Source organism: Amphiura filiformis, chromosome 8, assembly GCF_039555335.1.
Source record: "Amphiura filiformis chromosome 8, Afil_fr2py, whole genome shotgun sequence".
Classification (NCBI taxonomy): Eukaryota; Metazoa; Echinodermata; class Ophiuroidea; order Amphilepidida; family Amphiuridae; genus Amphiura; species Amphiura filiformis.
The window spans coordinates 35372176-35395541 of record NC_092635.1 but is presented as its reverse complement, the minus strand read 5'-3'; the positions used below and the strand labels follow the sequence as shown (position 1 = coordinate 35395541).

The following is a 23366-nucleotide window of genomic DNA, read 5'->3' as shown; positions in this document are numbered from 1 at the left end:
TGGTAAATTGGGCAGATTTCTATGCAAACATCTTTCAATTGAGTGCCCATGTTTTAAACTTGTCAAGTCATGTATTTAACTCCCTCCACATGGGAGTCGACTAGACTGCAGACGACAAGTTTCAATTTTTTTTTACAAATTGTAAATTTTCATGACCATATTTGGAATCAGCATGAAAATTGCATTATAATGAGTACAAACAAGCCTAGTATTGGTTCAGTGGTTCTTGAGATAGCTCTTAATATTTTAAGAAAATGTCTCAAAACTTTTAACATTGAAGCCTATGGCTAACATGCAGAGCATTAACATACAGATAATATCTCACCTTCTAAGTATAATCCTGATGCGCAATTCTTACACCTGTTGTTAGCATGTCCGTCAAAGCATCCATCGCACATGTCGTCGCATCGTTCACATTGCCTGGTATTGGTGTTGCCATAGTAGCCATGACCGCAATCAGGAATGCACTTGGTGCCATTGAGGTAGTTCGGTACTCGACAGCTCGTACAATCGGTTGATAGACCGTTGCAAGCCATGCAGGAGGGATCGCAGTGTTCACAGTGAGAATCTTGGGGGAAGAACCTGCCATAGAAGATCATCAAATGTAGTGAATACATCTTATAATATATATATGCAATATAATGTTGGTTTCATACTTTCCTGCTGCTTGCCGCTTTGAAGATGATTTTACTTCACTGCGCAGTCCCACCAAAAAACGCTAGCGGTGATCAGCGGTAAGCTGATATGTCGATCACTCCACCGCTTTGCTGTGGCGGCAGCACTGCTCAGAGTTGAATTCAAATCAACTTGGAGCGGTGCCGCTCTGACGTATCAGAACAAAAAGCGGCATGATGAAGCGTCACACCGCTTAGCGCAAGCGGCAGAAAGTATGAAACCAGTATAAGTCACTTTCAACACCAACTGAGTCATGCTTGGTTTAAATGCTAAACAGACTTCATATACATATTTTATTGGTCTTCTTTAGTGCCTCGGTCAATCGTATGCCCAGTGTCTTCCTTTCAACCTGACAACCTACTATGTACTATATACTATACCCCATTTTGAAAATGATCAATCTATATACCGTAAAACCTTGTCTACAAGCAAACATGCCTTTAAACAAGGTGTTTTTTTGACGAAAGAGACGAGAGGCAGACACTATCCATTATTTGGAGTTTGAGCAACTATATTACTGATATAGGTGGCTGTACAAACCCATAAGACCAATTTATTGTAAAGTTTTTGTGGAGGGTATTTGCCTTTCGTCTCTTTCGTAAAAAGTAACCTCGTTTAGAGGCATATATGCTTGTAGACTGAATTCTACGGTAGTGAGTGATCTGGAAAGCCACTTTGAGCTCTTTGAATACCACTTTGTCTGTTACTTACCCATCTCCGCATTCTGATACACACACAAGAGAAGAATCGGGTCCACTGCACTCTACTCCAGCATCTTCTTGATGTGTGCAGTCAGTATTACCAGGTCCCAGTATGTGTTGACGACACTGCATCAGCATTCTCTCATCACCGTTGCATTCCACATCATCCATCCAGATCATGCCGCTACCGAGACCAAAGTGACCTTGTGTGAACACATTGACTGCACTTCCCATACCGAGTTGACGACACACGACTTCTGCGTCATGTATGTCCCAGGTGTCATCACAGACTGTACCCCATGTGCCTTCGTGTAAGAGCTGATGTGTAAATAAAGAAAAACATAATGTATAAAATGCTAGTTTTTTCTCAACTCTTTAGTTTTAAGTGTCATGTCAGGTCAAGAACTTGTATTCTGCCACATTGGTCCAGTACATGTTATGCTACTGGTACTGGTACAACATAACTCAATACTACCTATCACACGGGGGGAGTGGAGGTATATTTACATGCTGGTCACCCCACCATAGCAATCCCTGGCAAATTTTTTTAGCTGGACAATTCTACAACCCAGTACAACTTCACTTTGGTGTATGTTGTACAAGAAGTAGTCTTAACTCTCTTCACGCGGGTGTCGAATGCAGACGACAAGTCTCAATTTTTTTTTTAATTCAAAAATTTCAGAAATGTAAAATTTCATATTTGGAATCAGCATGAAAAATGCATTAAAATGAGTACAAACTAGCCTAGTATTGGTTCAGTAGTTCTTTAGATAGCTCTTGATATTTTGAGAAAATATTTCAAAACTTGAACTTTTTCCGTTGAAGCGCATGGCTAGCATGCAGAGCATTAAGTTCTCACCTCTACTCGTCCCTTGAAGGGTTCCTCACTACCAGCAAGCCTGATGTTCCTTGCTCCTTCCACCAGGTATTTACCATTGCAATCATCCACACAGGTATGTGTAGTGTTATCTAGGTATTTACCAGTAGGACAGCTGATGCAGTAAAGTTGTGTACCCAAACAGTCATGGCATTCGGAGCTGTAAGATTCATATACAAATAAATATTGAAACTATGTGCAGTTTGAAATGGACAAATTATGCATAATGCCAACAAGGAGTTAGTGCATGAAAGGTCAATCATCTACGATAGCTGCCAGGTGTCATATTTGTGAAATGTCAATAGGGCAGCTATTGCAGTCACAGCCTTGGCACTACTCCGTGGACCTAATGTTAATTAACTTTCCTCATTTTCTTATTTCAAATAAAGTGTGCCTCGTCTCAAGTTGAGACCCGGAGTTGAGAATAAAGCCATGTTGGATGTTGAACTTCACAAATATCAAGATGAAATAATATGCTTCAAACTTTGTTACCAAAAGATTGGTCAAAGGCAGCTTGGAACTACTGAACAAACTTCAGTTAGTGTAAAACTATAAAGCACAATTTGATACATTTTCTTATTGATACAAATCCTAGTCACTTACGCAATTTTCATGCATGCAAATACTTTGTGCTTTACAGTGAGTAATTCTGCTGTGAATGTTTGAATGGACTCACCTGCAAGCTTTACAAGTGCCATCATCATCCCCATAGAAGCCTTCTTGGCACGTTTCAACGCACACGTTGCTATCACTCAGATACTGTCCCGTTGGACAACTAGTACAGTGATCAGCACTTTCTGAGCAGGTCTTACAGTTACCAGAACACACTCCACAGCTCTTGCCATCCGGAGCAGCAAAGAATCCTGACGCACAGTCTGCACGGCTGATGCATACATTGGATGTCATGGGACCAGAGCAACGAACACCTATGAGATGAAAGATAAGGATGGTTATAATAGATTTAATATCATCTTGGAGCTTTGGGAAAAGGTAAAGAGTATTGGATCTTGACTATTGTGCGAAATAGGAAATATAGTAATATTTAAATATTGATATCTTTCTAACTGAGCAATAGAATTACTCCAAATCTTTATAAAAAATACATGTTACTCCAAATAAATGCAGAATTGATAATAGTTGATCTGTAAAGTTGTTTTATCTGGTTTAGTTAACTTGGAAATATGCAACTAAATTGGTAACTAAAGCTGAAATCAAATGGAGTATTAAAAAATTGTCGCATAGACTGGACCAATTTGACAAACAGACCATTTTTTAAATTCAATCTTGTCTAAAAGTTATTGATCAAAGTGCTTATATGATTCATTTTGAACAAAGTCAAAGTAAGTTCATGGCTAATTGGCTATTCTTTATGACTTATTGATCAAAATATTTATCATTAAAATAAAGGAGAGATATTAGCACAGGCTTCTGTGCTGTACTCTGATACCTGTATGATGATCTAAATATTTTCCAACTGTAGTACCATCCGGCGCAGCTGCGCTCGCTGCTCACTTTGCTCGTTGTTTGAGACGCGTCACGGTTTGAGAAAGGGGGCTAGTTCTAGAGAGATATATGTGTAGGGTTTCTTATAATTACCTGCGTCTTCTTCATGTTGGCAATCACTGTTACCCAAACCAGCATTTTTGCATGATAATAGAGATGTCTCGTTTCCAATACAATCAACATCATCTAAGACGATAGCACCATAGCCTGTACCAGCTCTGAGGAAAAAAAAAGAAACAACACTCGTCAAATTGTAAAATGACTCGAGAGTTTCATCCATTGCTTTCACAAAATGGGCTTTTCCAGTTGAAATCCATACACCTATGGAAGACATGACCACACAGGGAGTGTGAATTTTAAATGGAATCACCCATTCAGGTTAGCACATTTGAAATTCACACTCCTGCGTGGGAGATTTTAAGATGATGTCTTACATAGGGGATATATGAATTTCTACTGGGATAGCCCAATATAGTGGATATGATAATCTTTACAATTGTTATTGTAAAATATTTTTGGGAAACATTTATGCAAAATAGTTTGTCAACACTTAAATAACATTATGTTAGAATGTTTGGCAGCAAGTTTTCAAAAGTATTTTTGAATGTTTTTATACCCAGCATTTAAACGTTTTTCTGTTATTGGGTTTTTTTTTGCCATTGAATAAGTGGCAAGTGCATTATAAAATTTTGTGAATTCAAAATCGAATTTGTAATGAATTCTATTTAAAAACAAGTTAAACAACAACAACAAAAGCAAGAACTATTAGCCAGATTGTGTTCAAAAACCACATCCAAAAATAGCTTTTGTCAATATGCAAATTTTGTTCACAACAGATGCAGGATGTAAACTCATGGTTGCCCTTAATATGAACTTAACACTAATTGATTGCAGTAGCCACAACAGATGATGCAATCACATATTGCCATCACTTCTTCTCTAGTGCATGTTATACCTCATTAGAAGCCATTTTCCTCATTTTACCATTTTTGATATGAGAAATTCAGAAAATCAAAAAAAAAAATGTTTTCAAGCATAAATGTCAGAGATGATTTTGTTGAAATAGTTTTCACAAATTTTGTTTACAAGCAAAATGAAAATGAAAATCAATCTGCCAATCACACACATTGTTAGATAATGCATATGTAGGCCTATGAAGTTATGTTTCTTCATCAATCGACCAATCACACACGTTGTTAGATGATGCAAATCTATGAAGTTATGTTTCTTCATCAATCAACCAATCACACATGTTGTTAGATAATGCAAATGTATGAAGTTATACATTTCTTCATCAATCGACCAATCACATATGTTATGTTTCTTCATCACTCACCTTCCTTCAGGTATGGCTTCCAATGCATGTCCCAATCCCAGCATTTGACACACCACTTCGGCATCCCGAAGATTCCACTGGTCATCACAGACGGTACCATACTGCCCTTGGTGGAGCACCTCAACACGTCCTAACAATGGCCCCGGTGTTATGCGTACTGAATCGCTCACTAGTAGCTTATAGTCATCGCACTCTGTGACACAGTCGCTACCTGGAAATATTTTTTGAGAGTAAGAGTAAGATGTCAGTCACCCTTTCAGTTAACCCTATTTGAAATTCACACTCCCTGTGTAGAGGATTAGGTCATGTCTTCCATTGGGGGTGTATGGATTTCAACTCTGAAGGTGACACTCACCCGAGTATCGAAAGCTCATCCCTCTAATTTGGACTTCTCTAGGAAAAGATCCAATCCTATTCATAGCGATACTCAATTATGAAAAAAAATCAAAATTATTGAAAAATTCCATTCAACTGTACAAGAAGGTTTAAAATATTTAAGTATTTTGCAGTTTTCGTACCTTGCAGGAAATATTCTGGTGAACAACTGGTGCATCTATTGGCATGTCCGTCGCAGGATGCGCACCTGTCGCTACACTCTATGCATTCTTTAGCTTCCTCATCGCGGTAGTGCCCTTGCCCACAATCACTTACGCACTCGGAACCCTTGAGGTGCGTTCCTTCGGCACATTTGGTACAGGTATAGTTAGGGTTGCTGGCGCATTCTTCGCAGTAAGCATGACAAGAATTACATGATTGGCTTGTGGAATTGGCGTATTGACCAACTGGGCATGTAGATAGACATTCTCTAATTCCTGGGCCTGAAATGAAACAAAATAATATGATAATTAGGATATGGCTAAACAGCGAACTATAAAAAACAATATAAAATTAATATGCAACCTAAATTCAATGAAATACATCAATATGCCACATGCCTTTAAATGATTTTTTCCCATATTTGTGACAAAAAAGTTAAAATTAAAATTAAAATTATAATTGTTTAAATATCCTGAAAATCCTACTGTAAATTCCAATAGTTACGTCATTCCAATGACATACCAATTTTTTTTTAATCCCCTTAAAATTTATATAAAAGCAAATACAATTATCAAACCATCTGTTGCATTTAATACCACAGCTGCTATTTTTATGTCTGAATTAACTATTTTTATATTTACTTCATAGGAAAAGTAAACATTTCATTTATATATTTGATCAATTTAGTTTAAGAGAAAGCATCTGCAGGTTATATATCACATCATGATATTTACATTTTGTTGACCTACTTTTACACACTACAACACATATGATGACACTATTACTAGAGCCCAATTTGTTTAGTTGTCAAACATGTTTAGTAAAAATGATGAAACCCTACACTTTTCGGATATAACGAGTGAATAGAGAGCGAGAGAGACTGCGTAGGCGTTTGCATCTGTATCATTGAAACATATGGTTTCTTTCTAGTTAAGCAACTTTTTCTATTATTGTTGCTGCAGTTTTTATGTCATCATGCTTTGTTTTTGAAACATGGCTAGTCTTGAATTATTATAAAATAGGTTTTATTCTAAGAATGTGCTGCTTTATTCTTTATCAGGCCCTTGCAATTGCTATACCAGCGCAATACAAAAAGGTGTGGATCAAGGCAAGCTACCCCTTGTATTACGAGGCCAGAGCCAGAGAATAAGTTATAAATGTAATACTAAAATACATGATGAATTAAATATGAATTTGGGAATTGATATGATAAAAATAAACTATGATTTTGAACAGTATGTCCGACTAAATGGCCACCCACAATGAATGGTTAGTTGAAACTTTTCAGAAGGCCCTCCTGCTTGGGTGTGTGTGTGTGTGGGGGGGGTGTATACACTATATAGGGGTGGGGTGGGGTGGGGATGTGGGTGTAGAGAGTAAACCTCACTTAAGGATATAAGTATATTCGCCATGTCTAAACAACCTAGCTAACGTTTGCTGATGGAGATAACTTTTTTTTGTTTTTCCATTTTTATTCACCTGTACTTGGGCCTGGTGGAAGGGAAAAAAGAAAAAACAGACATGGTCAACCAGACCCCATCGTAATTACGGTAACCAAGAGAGATGCAAAGATACAATCAGATTATGATAATGAGATTTAAACAATACTGCCCCACCACGACAACAGGACCCAACCAATACCTCTGTTAAATTTTTTTTTAAAGAGCAAATGCTGCGGATAACTTTATCTAAACAATACAATCTTGATACCAACGAAAATAAAAAGCTACTAAGATGAAAACTGGTCGCAAGAGGGCGCCAGACTAACCTAACCAGTAAATGTGCATTTAACATACGCTCAAATTAGAGTCTATGCTCAAACGATGGCAGTATTGATAAGCATGTGCGTGAGGCAATTCCTATTTTGTTGGTAGCGGTCAATAAAAAAAAGACCCCAGGGGACTATGTTCAGACAAAATGTAAATGATCAAACATTCCCAGCTTGTTTTAATATGAACCACATCTGGTTACATTCATGTGAGTCAGCAAAGTGGTATATTTGTATTCATGTTGGGTTAATATGGTCGCTATTATGAACCTTTATCAGATTTTCTGCTCTTCTTTATTTACACTCACTGCTTTCACCAGTATGGTCTGTAATTTGAGGGTCCCAGGTTTTTGAAATAAACATAATAGAGAGGAAATGCTGGTGCTATAGAATAATATAGTAGGACCTAAACCAATAACTGTATAAAATTTGATTACATAAATGAAATTTGGAGAATCGTGGGAGGCAGTCAGGAAGTACTGAGATAATTATACAAGCTTATACAAATTTCATTCTTAGAAAGCAACATCTGCTGGTATAATAAAATCTGATTAAAAACAGAACTACCGTATACAATAATTTTGTATTTAAAAGTTCATTCACCTATCTAGCCAACCAATCAAATCACTCATTTACTGTGGTGTTTATATTATTCTACACAAAGACCAATGACCTTTATATCATCACAAAGCATAATTTTTGATAATTATTCAGATAAAAAAAAATTATATTATGGTCAATACCCCGATGTCAGTATTTTCAGTATAAACACTGTATTGTAGTGTACATAGTTAGCCCTACTATAGGGCCTTTTAAACACACTATACCCGAGAACCGCTAAAACCAAGTGACTGCTCCATCCAAAAAAAAGTAGGGGAAGGGGAGTGGTCACTGGGTTTAGCAGTTCTCTGGATATAGCCAATGTTTATGATATAGCATGGTTTTGGATCGCCACAGTTTAAAAGGCCCTATAGTAGGGCTATACATAGATGGACTTGGCCTGTAGGATATGTAATAATGATTTGCATGATTGGGTCATTGCTTTGTTGATATACAAGATGCATCAGTATATTTTCTTTGATTCCAGTCAATGCACTTTGATGTCTAGCCAAGAACAAGTCAAGGACATCGTATATAAATGTTTTATAACTAAACCCTTTATTATGGAATCATCATCCATAACTAATAAGAATCGCTGATGTTATGGTAAAAGGGTTGATGTTTTTGTATTTGCTTTCTTAATGTTACATACTTTCCAGTGTCCAGTTGTTTTCTTTTTAACTTTGTTTATTCAATTGTACAAAAAATGAATGATAAAAATAAAACATGTTAAAATGTGCAAATAACATTAGAAGCTGAAAGTACTAACTCTTCATGCAGAATAAAAAAAAAATAAAAAAATAAAATTACAACTTCCAAGTTGAAAAGTTCACAGCTGTGGATGAATAGTCTCTAGATTTTACACCCTGGAATTTTCCCACCCTACAGTAAAATGTTTTAAACATCTATCTATTTGTTATATGCTTGATATTTTAAAAGCAGGCTGGATTTTTAAAATTTTTAGGCCTATAATGTTGCAACGTATCAATGAGGTAAAACCAAAGAGTATAGACTCCGCCATTTGTGTGTGTTGCTCATGGAGAGCAGAATAGTATACCTTATTTCATTATTCACCCAGCAAACTTCAATTCCGTAAAGGGTCTTGCTTTCCGTGTGTAACATGTCGTGCCAAAACGTGCACTGGGCGCTGTGTGCACAAACAATTAAATAAAGATGCAAATTATCATTTGATTTTGGGCTCTTGCCAAAAAACACAGGAGGTACCCTTTTTGCCCTCCATGAGACACAAACCAAAACAGTGTTAGACACAGGGCATTTTTGAGTCGGTACTCTTTGGGTATTATCTCTTTGCGAGGTATAGCTCTGACATTGCAATTAAAGTTATTAAATTGTAAAGAAATGCTGATGCAGAGAAAAATTTCACAAAACACAATACAACTGAAATAGAATGAATTTTTATTCAAGAAGTGACAAAAAACTTGCATATTTCTTGCTTAATCAAGTGCATTATATTCAATCAAGTGTGTTCACCACTCTGGGATTGGCGCCTTTAACAAGCAGCAAGTTCAACACCAGGTCATCTGTTAAGTGGACAATTGACTTCCTTTTTTTCCTAATTAAGCAGGAAAGAATCGTGAAATACATACTTTATGTATAGTTAGTGGCAACATTGAAAAACCACAATTATACTCAAGCCCACGTTTTTGGGAGAAAAAGTACATTATGATGAGCTGAAACATAATGATGCAAGGACAAAGTTCATGAACCTTTAATAGTAACATTGACATTGAATTGTTACTTGATTGAGAGATTCTCAGAAACCTGCCGTTTCAATAATTTAAAATAGTGTGGGTGAATAGTTGCCTTCCTTATATTTGAGAAAGAGTGAAAATCTAATATTTTGTTCATTTTCATTTAATCATGTTAACAAAAAATAATTGAAGAGGCCCTAAAGACAAAATGCCTGTTTTTAAGCATACTGTGTGCTGCAGAATGTTGAAAAACCAACAGTGAATTCTGGGCCAGGATTCTGCCCCCGCCCCCAAACTCTGGGCCAGGATTCTGCCCCCCATGTACTGCCACATGGTTCCCAGGTTATTTTTGTGTCCTGTGCCATTTTGCCAATTTATCCGGCATAGACCCTGTATGCATCAATTTATTTTCTAGAGCCTGACCATGTCTATTTATATGTAAGCCTATTGTAAGTCTGCAAAAAACATTTGCAGGGATATTTGCATGTTTTTTGCACAGCGTTTCTATGTTGATTCATTCCAAAATTTCATAAAACAGAAACACTGTGAAAATAAGGTTTAATTAATTATATTTTATCATCCATCTTGAGTCATCACACAACACATTGTCAATCAAAAAGGAGATGTATGGTAAAGTCAATTACCAGACAGATGAAGGAGAAGAACATCTTATTTCTCTCATTGTCTACGTTTCTCCATGATTGACTGCTTGTATGGGCACTTAAGTGGGGAAAATACGGTTTTATTTAGCTTGTCTAAATAGAACCAATTTACCCCAGCAGAGAATGGTTGAGCCCTTTGTTATGGTATTGTTATATCTAATGGGAGTTCTCTGCTTTGTTTGTGCACTGTGATGTTGGGTGCCTAGCTCATTTGAATCACTTGTTTGTCTGCAATTGATCAGAGTGGATCATGATGAAATTTGATGGAATTTTTAAGATGAATTTTTACTGTTTCACATTGTATTAGCGGTAGTTATCGCCGTAAATCAGCATTAATCGCTCGTGAATGATTGCAACGACATGATCAGTTCCATGTCTTCCAACAAGGATTTATCCGCGGTGAGTCGTTTTAAAATGATTGTAGAGATACATAACATAATAACTTCGTTCAATTATGTAGGTCTATCTTTTACTGGGCCTGCCCTATATTAGTAGTGAGAAACATCATACCGTCGCATCCTTTATCGTAATATATGGGTGTCTATCGCGCTCCCGGATCGCGCTTAGAGTAGTATTCCGTTAAAAAAGATGTCAGTGTGGTAACAGTCAGTGTCTGTGCTGACGACACTAAGTTGGACGATTTATAGAAGAAATATTATATATAATAGCATATCATGATATAGGCCTACATGTTATGTATAAACATGCGTATGTTAGGTATAAACAGTCAGTGTCTGTGCTGGCGACACTAAGTTAGACGATTTATAGAACCAGGGAAGTTGTTAGAACTAATATAATAGCATATCATGATATAGGCCTACATGTTATGTATAAACATGCGTACAAAGGAATAGTTGCAAGTGTCAAGCTGTGGAAATCGGTCAAGTGGGGACCATAAGTGGGGTTTGTGATGTTTTGACGATAGGGCATTGTTTTGGTAATCAATAAATGGGACATGCTCAACTGTTAAATTGCAAGTCCACAGAAATGAGCGTTGTTATTGGTTTCAATGTTCACGGAGTAATTATAAGTAAGTACTTAAATAAAATAAAAAGAATAATTGAAAATAAATAAATAGATAGATGAATAAATAACAAACCAATAAATAAATTAAAATAAATTAATCAAATTATTCACAGTTCGATTATTATGGTTTATAAATCAGAAGAATGGTTAAATAATTAAAATATTGGTCAATAATGACAAATAAAGTAGGCCTATAACAAAGTGAATAAATATGGGCACCATTTAATCGAAAATATAACAGGATGTGATCCCCAGCGTTAAGTTTCACCAAGGGATTCAGTAAACTAAGAACTTTAAGCTGATACAGAGCATCAGTTTTGATCATGAAAATGGGAGGAAGCTGTCGATCAGGCCGAGAAACAGAATACAGGAGAATAAATGGAAGAAATGGTAAATAAGGATTAATTACCATTATGGTTAACAGGAATAGCACTGCACAAGTAGTATCTACACGATTGTATAGCTGTAATTTAATTTATGGATTGAAATCTGCACAGCAAACATGACGGGGTGAAACATGCACAATCTTGTTCCCTTTTTCTGTTTTTTGTTTCTGGTTTATTGCAGGTCATACAGAATGATGAGAAATGAATAAATATGATCTTCAGAGCAGTGTATTACAAAATGACGGGATCAATGCTTGTATCAATTGAAGTTTGTCGCATATCACAGGTTCAGACAAACAAATAGACACAATTATATTAAATGCTGACAGCAATCCGTTACCGAGGAATACATTATAGAAGTAATAAATAAGGCTCGAGATACAGGATATAGAGTTTATGAATTTATGAATCTACAACTCATCAGTTTCGGTATTACAATTGGATAATTTGACACGGTCCAACTTTAATTTGCGACAGATATCCAGAGATGGAAATCGTTGAAATCGAGGAGAAATTGGACATCCACAAACAATATCTAGAAGAGGCATGAATTTGGGAGCGGACCAGGCGTTCATGGGCAATTTGCTCAGCAATAGCCGAATCTTGAAAACCAGCAGCATTAAAATTCGCGGCGGCGAGTAAATGATTCCACGGTTCCCTCCCAACAGCCACAACAACATGAATTTATGAATCTACAACTCATCAGTTTCGGTATTACAATTGGATAATTTGACACGGTCCAACTTTAATTTGCGACAGATATCCAGAGATGGAAATCGTTGAAATCGAGGTGATATTGGACATCCACAAACAATATTTAGAAGAGGCATGAATTTGGGAGCGGACCAGGCGTTCATGGGCAATTTGCTCAGCAATAGCCGAATCTTGAAAACCAGCAGCATTAAAAATTAGCGGCGGCGAGTAAATGATTCCACGGTTCCCTCCCAACAGCCACAACAACAACACCCTGACCCGGATTTACTGTTTCACAACAGGGTTGGCAACAAGAAATACAGCCAATTCAACCTGAAAATGCTCAAACCAAACACCAAGGCAACTAAATGCATCAGGTTTTCAACAACAACCATCATCACAGCGGTGGACCGTCACCAACAATTAAATAGGGATGGACTTTCAACGGACAAAGGAAGGACAGGTATCAAATCCAGTAAATACGGGTGAACAACCAAGTAGAAACACATTTGTAAATAGTGTTAATAACACTAACAGTAATGATAAAGATAATCATGATAATGGCGCAATTCTTTAATTGCCTCTTCAGATATTCCTGAAAAGATGCCAAAGTGGCGGCACCGATCTTAAAACTTGACAATGTTATGCTCATCTTGCCTACACAATAACTTAAGTAGGTAGGATTGGTACATGTAGTAAGCCAATGAAGAAAAGCGAGCTGAAGGTATTATGGTTATCAACTTAAATTTGGCGCAAATCACAGCTAATTGTCAACTCGAACAGATGGACAATGATAATTAGCCATGAAGAAAAGCATGCTAAAGGTGCATGCATATCAACTTAAATTAGTCGCATATCACAGCTGAAAAATCTTCAACTGCGAACAAATGGATAATGTTATACTAAGGGTCTGTATCTGTGTTTTATTTGACGTGCTCATCTCGCCTACATAGACGTAGGTAGGGATATGGTATTGGTAACTGATGAAGAAATGATCTGCGCATGAAGAATGTCAACATATAATCTTCAAATGTGTTCTTCTGAGGACAATTACTATGCATTTCTGGATTTCTTACATTGAGAACAATAAACTATTTAATCAAATCAGAATACTATATAATTGAATCGAATCAAGAATAGCAGTTATTCACTCAAATAGCGATAACTCAACAATTAAGGTATTTGTTACTTACCATTAAGCTTGAAAGGTTCAATTAAATGCGTCTTATGTATGGAAATACCAATATCGTAAGATTTCATGAATTCAAATATAATAACTAAGTAAAAATTAAAAAATTGTACAATAGTAACAATTGTATTGTTGTTCAAAATATACTGCCTATTTTTATACAACGGTACAACTTCTGTTATAAACAAAAGTGCCTCTTCAGAACTGCGTGCAAAATAGAGAATAGGCCTATTTCAATTGGTCAATAAAAAATATTTTGTCTTTGTTTCCATTGTTAGCATTAGTTTCTTTATCTTGAAATATGTTCGTTTGTCTTTAAAATGATGGTAGCAGGCTTATTTAGTATAAGCTTTAGTATAAGCATGCCAAAACGCGCTACACTTGTTGAGATGCATCCATCTAACATAGTTAATTGGTAAGATTTATTATAATTGTGTATTCATGCTGCTCTCTATTATTGTGTTCTAGAATTTCGTGAGTATAGGGAATAATTCAACAAGCAAAAATAATGAGACATGATATTCATGGTGAACATTATTGTATAGTTTTTAAATACTTTTTATAATTTCTGGCTTTTACAAATAACTGTAGTATGCTTTATTTCGCGCATACCAGTATAGTGAATTGTCCAAAGTGTGATGCATCTAATGAACAATTCAAATATTTAAATTGTGCAATACATTGAGTGCGAAAAATAGGCTAATGGTTAGTTGGTTACAACTTCTGTTATAAGGAACAGTTTGTCTTCGGAACTACGTGCGATAAATAGAGAGTTGGCATAATTCAGTTTGTCATTGTTTACATGGTTGGCATTAGTTTCAAATCTTGAAATATGGATTGGAACTTTGGATTGTCTTTGATATAGTGGCAGCATGTTTAATTCAGTATAAGCACCCGGGTATAAGCATACCAAATTTGTACACTTGTTGAAATGCACGCTAATTTACCATCAACAAGATAACAATTTAGTTAATTGGTATAAGCTTTTTTAAAATTATTTATTAAATGCGCATATTTTATGTTATGGCTATTTCTTAGATGCAACGAAATGTTTCAAGAATTCTGTGAAGATATATTATGAATATTTCAACAACCATATCAAAAATCATGGGCCATTCACTTTATTGTTAACATTGGGTCAGCATTAAATATTATTATGCTTTGTTAGTCTTTAAAATAATTTGCAGTATGCTTTATTTCATGAAGCATACCAAATTTGTGATATTGTCTGGTTAAGATTTTAATCCTGAATGGCTTACCTTAAATGTACATGGCGATTTATTAGATGCAAAAACGTGATTCTTAAAATTTGTGAAGATGTAATGAATATTTCAACAAGCATATATTGAAATTAATGTGGTCTAGTTTTATTGTTAACACTCTTTAGTTTCTAAATACCGACATAAAATGCTTTGATTGTCTTTTAAATAATGATTGTCTTTTAAGTAATGATACCAAAATGTACTGCACGAGTTAAGTGTTGTTAATCCAAGGTTTACATATTATTGTACTTCGTCTAATTTTAGTAACAACTAGATGTACGTGTAGGACAGCTTGGCATTTACAGGGATATTAACTATCTGATCGTGCTGAATAAACTCAAAACCACATTCAATGTTATAGAAGTTAGCTAACTTTGTTATCTACAGAAGTTAAATGGTACATGAATAAATTTATGAGAAATCAATAGGCTGATCATTGGCCCAATTGGGTTGGAATATGTATGTAGTGCTTGTTACCACCAAAAAATCACTGGTACATGTTTTAAACTAAAACCAGAAACTGGCAAAATTAACATGCTTTATACCTCCCCCTCTCAAAAAAAATGGGGGGGGGGGGGATAGCAAGTTTCTTTTGCAAAGAAACTTGTTTGGCGGTTTATTGATCTTTATACTATTTCTTAATCATGTTAATGATACCAATTCTGATCATATGGCCTAATAATTAATATTAGGTTAACTTGATAAATATTATGTTATGTTAAATTAGCATTCAGTGGTAGTTTTACCGGAATGTAGTGGCTATCGGTATGATTTACCAGGTCATAATATATACAGTTAATTAGCTTTCAGTGGTATGTTTACCGGGAAGTAGTGGCTATGGATAATGTTTGCTCTCCGATTTATTCAAGCCCTAATATTATATTATATACTGTTCATTAGCTTTCAGTGGTATGTTTACCGGGAAGTAGTGGCTATGGATAATGTTTGCTCTCCGATTTATTCAAGCCCTAATATTATTATATACTGTTAATTAGCTTTCAGTGGTACGTTTACCGGGAAGTAGTGGCTATGGATAATGTTTGCTCTCCGATTTATTCAAGCCCTAATATTATATTATATATTGTTAATTAGCTTTCAGTGGTAGGTTACCGGGCAGTAATGTCTACGGGTATTATTACTCGATTCTATCATAAAGGCCTATGTTATATTATGTTAAAGATGTTTATCAAATTATGTGATGTAAATGATCAGTACTTCAAACTATTGCATTTATGTAGAAATATTGGTATATGTGTATTGAATAAATGATCCTCTCTGAGGGCAGACAAATATCGCAGATTTTAGTCCAAGTTTGGAAATTCTCTGTCTTGGGGTAATACGGTTTTATTTAGCTTGTCTAAATAGAACCAATTTACCCCAGCAGAGAATGGTTGAGCCCTTTGTTATGGTATTGTTATATCTAATGGGAGTTCTCTGCTTTGTTTGTGCACTGTGATGTTGGGTGCCTAGCTCATTTGAATCACTTGTTTGTCTGCAATTGATCAGAGTGGATCATGATGAAATTTCCCTCCCGCCCAGCCCTGATGTGAAAAATGTACTTCTTTAAGGGCGGTTTATTGATCTTTATACTATTTCTTAATCATGTTAATGATACCAATTCTGATCATATGGCCTAATAATTAATATTAGGTTAACTTGATAAATATTATGTTATGTTAAATTAGCATTCAGTGGTAGTTTTACCGGAATGTAGTGGCTATCGGTATGATTTACCAGGTCATAATATATACAGTTAATTAGCTTTCAGTGGTATGTTTACGGGAAGTAGTGGCTATGGATAATGTTTGCTCTCCGATTTATTCAAGCCCTAATATTATATTATATACTGTTCATTAGCTTTCAGTGGTATGTTTACCGGGAAGTAGTGGCTATGGATAATGTTTGCTCTCCGATTTATTCAAGCCCTAATATTATTATATACTGTTAATTAGCTTTCAGTGGTACGTTTACCGGGAAGTAGTGGCTATGGATAATGTTTGCTCTCCGATTTATTCAAGCCCTAATATTATATTATATATTGTTAATTAGCTTTCAGTGGTAGGTTACCGGGAAGTAATGTCTACGGGTATTATTACTCGATTCTATCATAAAGGCCTATGTTATATTATGTTAAAGATGTTTATCAAATTATGTGATGTAAATGATCAGTACTTCAAACTATTGCATTTATGTAGAAATATTGGTATATGTGTATTGAATAAATGATCCTCTCTGAGGGCAGACAAATATCGCAGATTTTAGTCCAAGTTTGGAAATTCTCTGTCTTGGGGTAATGGACTGTTTGCCGTTAAAAGAACAAACATTTCAGGGGAAAAAACACAAAAAAAAACAATTTCCTAGACCCGACTATAATTTTCAAACACGAACAAAAGAGCATTTCAATAAAATTTTTGTATTTGTTGTTGTAAATTCAATTCTCATGTTATAATTTCTTTAACTTTGGTCATTTTCTTCACAAAAATATCTGATAGTACAAATTAACACTTACTCGCTTAAAAAAAAGCCAACCGACCAATCCAATTTTTTCCGGCCTGCTACGGCACACAATGTTTTTCATTTTTTAGGCGCCTTCGTCAGACATACTTATTATACCAGCACGTACCCAGGTTCATTGTCCTGGGGTACTCTGGGATCGGCATTAATCATCACATGCACACTACATAATATAATCAACATTTATCTCGATAACCTTTTCCTTCTATAATTGTAAATGTTGAAGTTGAATGTTCCTTGATGTCCTTGACTTGATGCTGACGACCTTGGAGTTGACTTGAAGTAACCTACTGTTTAAATAATGTCGTTTTGTCCTTGATTGTAATCATTGTATATTGTAACAACAGAAGACGCCATTCATTTCCCACAAGTAAATTTATATACTAAATGAATTTTTTAGTATATTTTAGTCTGAGATATAAGGCCCTATTTGAATGAAAATATATTGTACATATTTTTCTATTCTCCTGTTGTGAATGGTTTGCTTTTATTACTTTACCTACAAATATCTGTAATCAATATGATTTTTGAAGAATTTGTTTTTGCATAAGACATAAATTGTTCCACAAATGCGGTCTATACTAGTTGGAAAATGATACCTGTATTTTTAGAGAAATGAATTATTATACAGCCTTTGACGATTGGGGCATGGGGTAAGAATTTCCAATTTCTTATATCTTAACCCAAGGGCTAGGAGCAAAAAAATTGTTACTTGAATGTTGGGAGTGGCCTTGATCCCTTTCTCCCTCTATTTTTCTTCATTCTTTTAACGAAATGACAGACCAGCATGCTATTCAAAGGTTTTCAATCTGCTCATGTTTTTTGTATGGGTCTGTCTGACGTCTTTGGATTTTCCATGGACCCAAACGTTCATCCTTAGGCCTAAAAAAAATTGTTTGATTGGCGTAACATAAAAAAAATTAGGGTAGCTCAGTTGGAATTTTTTTTTTAAATTGTGTTTGATAAAGCCCTTGGAACTTTTGTTGTTGTTGCAACAATTAAAAGTTGGGTCGGGCCTAATTTTAAGGGCGGTCGGGTTACGCCAATCAAACAATTTTTTTAGGCCTTACTGACCGATGGGATAATCAATACATTGGTCACCTACCTGTACACCTAATAGCTACATCCTTCTGATGATTACAATGATCTTGTTGTCCCCATTCTTGATGGTAACAGTCACTCAGAGATTTCTCTTGACCAAGACAGATAACATTGTCAAGCCAGATTAACCCTTCCCCTGCTACGATATTGATGTCTTCTGACAGACTCAAAATGGCACTGGCATATCCTGTAAAAAAAAAAAAAAAACAATACAGGTTAATGATTTGCATTTATTTTCTTCTTTCAAATACCATAGATTTATCTGCAACAGAATTATGCACATAGTAAAAACATATACACCGTTTGACTATTACAAAACTTCTAAGTACATGAATATCATACTAATGTTGCTACTTTAATAGCTACGCCACTGGACACTGGCAATTTGGACCAGAATAGAAATGTTAAATTAGACAACTGACAACATTTGTTCAGAATTACACACATACAACAGATTCACATGGTATTCAGTAATAGTTGGGCATACTGTAGTCATACTTAGGAACATTACAGTGTGTTCCAAACAGCAGGTTGATAAGGACAAGTTGAACTGAACAAGTTATAAGGACACTTAATGTTAGAACCGCGGACACAAGAATAAAACACATATCCATTACAAATGGATGTTATCAACCCACCACATTTTGTCAACCCAACTAGTTTTATGAGACACCCAGTATGTAAACTTTGTGTGATTCATGTTGTATTTCTATTCATAGGTATCCTACTTGTTATACATGACACTTGGAGCAGTGCCTCACAGTCAGATTAACTCTCTCCATGCTTGTGTCGACTGCAGGCGACAAGTTTCAAATTAAAAATTAAAAATTAAAAATTTCAGAATTGTAACTTTTCATGACCATATTTGGAATCAGCATGAAAAATGCATTAAAAGCAGTACAAACAAGCCAAGTATTGGTTTAGTGGTCCTTAAGATAGCTCTTGATATTTTGAGAAAATATCTCAAAACTTGGAACTTTTTATGTTGAAGCCTATGGCTAGCACACAGAGCATTAATACTCCTGATATTGCATCAGCCACAGGATTTCATCATCAAAGACCAAAAGATGGGTTACAAACAATTTTGTACTTAAAACTAATTTCTTTAGCTTTTGCATATTAGGTGTAATCCAGGGTGTAATGCACTTTGCTATATTTATGTTATTGATTCTCAATATTTAAAAAAAAAACTAACGAACAAAACAATGTTAAATGACTGAAAATATATTCAAAAACATATGTCAGACTGTCAGCATTGTGATTAAGAGTTTAATGTCCTGACTTTGGGAATGATAATGAAAAAAGGACAATCACTCAAATTGCAGCTGCAGACAAATTCCGCACTGCAGACAAATTCCGTACTATGATATTAAAAATCATGTAACATAGAAAGGAATGTTTATGTTTTTAACATCTGAATGTAAACACAACAATTACGACAGCGGAATACCGTAATAGAATCATTTGCGTCATTTCCTCCCTTAACTAATATGTAGGTGCATTTATTACACTATGTCCAATGAATTAGGTTCGTTTAATTCCTAGGATTTAATTAAACTAAAAGACTATACTTAAGCTGTATCACTGAACAACATGTTTGCTTCATTCTCTATTTGTCCAACCTTAATTAACCTGGATATACTTGATCAAGTCAACGTTTTATTTCCATCAACATTGAATGAAACTCTTTAATTAGTAGTGATGAGACTCCGCCAATATTTGTTTATTTGAATACTACAGAGATGTTTGTCCATCTAACTGGTCAGTGGGCAGTAGGAGTTCTCAATTATGAGTACAACTATCAAAGTCCACATCTTACCCATAAAAAAAGCACTCAAGGCAGACAGAATGCCTTTTCATTTGCTATTGCATTTCTCCCTGAAAGCAACTATCAATGTGCAGCGGTCAGATTGGGTGTGTGGCATCTATAGCTATTAAAGTCCCCGAGATGGTTATGATTGGTTATCTATATTTTGTCAAGTCTCAAGCTACAAATATCTTTGATTTTTATTTGAAAAGGCCACAGCTTTTTGGTTCAGAAATCACATCTCTAAGCCTGTAGTTCACAACAATTCAGCAAGATCCTCATAAGACCCCCATTTTACTCTAAATCAGTTACTAAGACAATATTACATTTCATTCTGCATCAGTTGTTTAAGTTCTTTAAGACCCACATCAGTTACTTTGTTCCTGATCCATTCATTATGAACCCCATTTTGTTCTAATTAAATCAGTTCCTGCAAAAACCAGCACTACACACATGATCATAAATGAAACTTTCCCTCGCCCTAGATAATTTCCTGAAAATAGGCTAGTCAATGAATGTTTTAATGTTTCCATTAGTAGTTGCATCATTATACTGGCTGAATTGCATCATGCATTTAAATTGGTCAAACTCAGTTCCTGCATGCACGTGCAACAAGATGTTACGCCCGGAAATTGGATTTTGATATTAAAGTATTAATTTCACAGAAAGGTCAAGTGATTCATTTAATTAAAAACAAAAATCTGCTAAATAGTAATATTATACACTTGGGACGTTCACTCAACTGTTGGATCCTCTAGCTCTCATTCCTCTCTCCTCTTCTCATCCTTTATAAATAAACAATAAACTTTATAGCATTATGTTTGCATCATCACTAGTAGTGTTCAGCTAGGACCAAGCTACTTGGTGTTTTGTCTTGAAGTCGGTCAACATGGTCTATATACCGTAATACATGTATGCATGTGAGAGCTAATTTAGCATGTCTCAACAAAATAAAAACCTCTTTGCATTTGTTGAAGTACATCTATATAAAGTGGACAAGTGGTCTAGCTAATTTTTACATGTAGTCTCACTTTACTTTTCCAAGTGCATTATGGAAATACAACTTATTCAAAACCTGAAACTGAGAAACAGCAAACAATAACTTCATCTAGCTTTCATCTCATCCAATTGATGGGGCATCGCTAATACTGAGAGAGTAAATCTTACTTAGGAGCCAGAACAAAAGATCTTCCTGGTAAAATAAAATACCATTCATATCCCAAACCAATTGATGAGGAACCACTATACCTGAGACAAGAGAGTAAATCTTCTTTAGGACCCAAAACAAAGATCTTCCTGGTAAACTACCATTCATATCCCCAACCAATTGATGGGGAACTACTATACTGAGAAATGTAAATCTTCTTTAGGAGCCAGAACAAAGTTCTTCCTGGTATTAATACCATTCATATCCAAACCAGTTAGACAACACCCTGTAGTTGAGGTCAATTTTTGAAAGAAAATGATCCAGTCTTGCTCTATATTATTTTGTGGTTTCACCAGGTGGTGTGTGCCACAAATTCTCTAAATTCAGTACATTTCCGTTGTCAACTGTGTAATTGAATGGGATTATTTTGAAATTTTAAAAAGCTTAAAATATCACAAACAAGTAGGCCTATGTTAATACAAGCTAAAACTGTTGGGGTTCGATAATGAACCCCACAAAATAAAGTGTATGGAAAATGCCATACGGCTGAGCGATTTTGCCGTCTCTCTCCGCCCATCATGCCGCTCACTGCCTGGGTTTCATCACTTAAACTTTATGAGAAACAGGGACCAGACAATTTGCATACTATCCAGCCAGTGTAATATCATCCCTGGTAATATCCATCACACAGGGTTGCCACTTTTTATTTCCCTCTTTAAAATTTTCATTAAAAAAAATCCACCATAACCATGATAACTATGTTACTAATAAGTCATACAACTATTTGGGCAAAACAAAGAATCTGGAAAATAGTCTGGAATTATACCATGTTTTGGAGAACTAATACCAAAGAGCTATCTCAAGTAATATTCTTGTGGAACAATAACTGTTGCAATTTCACACTTTATCCTCCACCTCAGCCCCCAGAATGAAATATGGCGCAGACTGAAATTGGTGACTGAAATTAAAAATCTGCAAAGTTTTACCGTAACTATAATTTTTTATAAGGCATAGACATTGTATATGGAGCTTTTTCTTTTGAAATTAATATTCTTTGCCTTTAAAACAAAGTGGGTGCAACCTTTTCAGGCAATAGACTGTCCATCCCGGGCTATGCTGATGATATGCTTCACCTGCTGGCTTGGCCAGGCCACACACTCCTCCGCAAACCACAAATGGGTCGTGTTTCCATATATGGAATGGATGGCTATGAGTGAGGGAAAAGATGATGCAACCCTATCCATTCTGTGGTTTGAATAGTGAATATGCTTATTAACCCCATGAGAACTACCTGCCGATTGGCCAAAAAGAAGTTTTCATTATCAATTGGCCCAATCAGCAACATTGTTAGAATAATTTCACTACGCAAAAAAATTGGGGTGAATTATTTGCAAAGCTCCATTCTGATTGGCGATTAAAGTGAATATATCATGTTATTGGCCATTCAGAGGCAATGTTAGATCAGCAGGTAGTGCTCAGGGGGTTAATAATAATATTATTAGATAAAAGTGTGTTGAACCTAACCATAAACTTTAATTATTCAAAGCCTGCTATTCTAGTATATCTAAATTTTTAATACTTTTTACTAAAAATATTTGAATAATTAATATTTTTTACTATATATAGAATATTTCTATTAGCAATAATGAATTAAATGCTAAATATTTTATCATAGCATAGAATTATAATTAGGTATACTACACGAGTAACGAAATATAACAATAACAATGATATAGTAATTTATCTTTACTGAATGCAGATGTTTTTCTTGTAATTACCACACGTGGGTGTGTTTAGGATATTTATGCTGGTTCTAGAACTTCACTCATTGTAATTGTGTAGTACTTTTAATTTTACTTTCTAATTTAAG

General features: G+C 35.3%; 1 protein-coding gene across 1 annotated transcript in view; it reads right to left on the bottom strand.

Annotated features, from left to right (window-relative positions):
• The window catches only part of LOC140159504 (scavenger receptor cysteine-rich domain-containing protein DMBT1-like), a 68519-nt gene that overhangs the window by 13098 nt on the left and 32055 nt on the right, over positions 1–23366 (bottom strand). Inside the window, exons 15-22 of the mRNA XM_072182993.1 lie at positions 18547–18729; positions 5611–5910; positions 5093–5303; positions 3850–3974; positions 2930–3179; positions 2236–2413; positions 1387–1694; positions 326–582 (exon numbers count right to left, since the gene is read on the bottom strand). Of these exons, the coding sequence (XP_072039094.1) occupies positions 326–582; positions 1387–1694; positions 2236–2413; positions 2930–3179; positions 3850–3974; positions 5093–5303; positions 5611–5910; positions 18547–18729 (1812 nt within the window). The remainder of the gene's footprint in view (positions 1–325; positions 583–1386; positions 1695–2235; positions 2414–2929; positions 3180–3849; positions 3975–5092; positions 5304–5610; positions 5911–18546; positions 18730–23366) is intronic.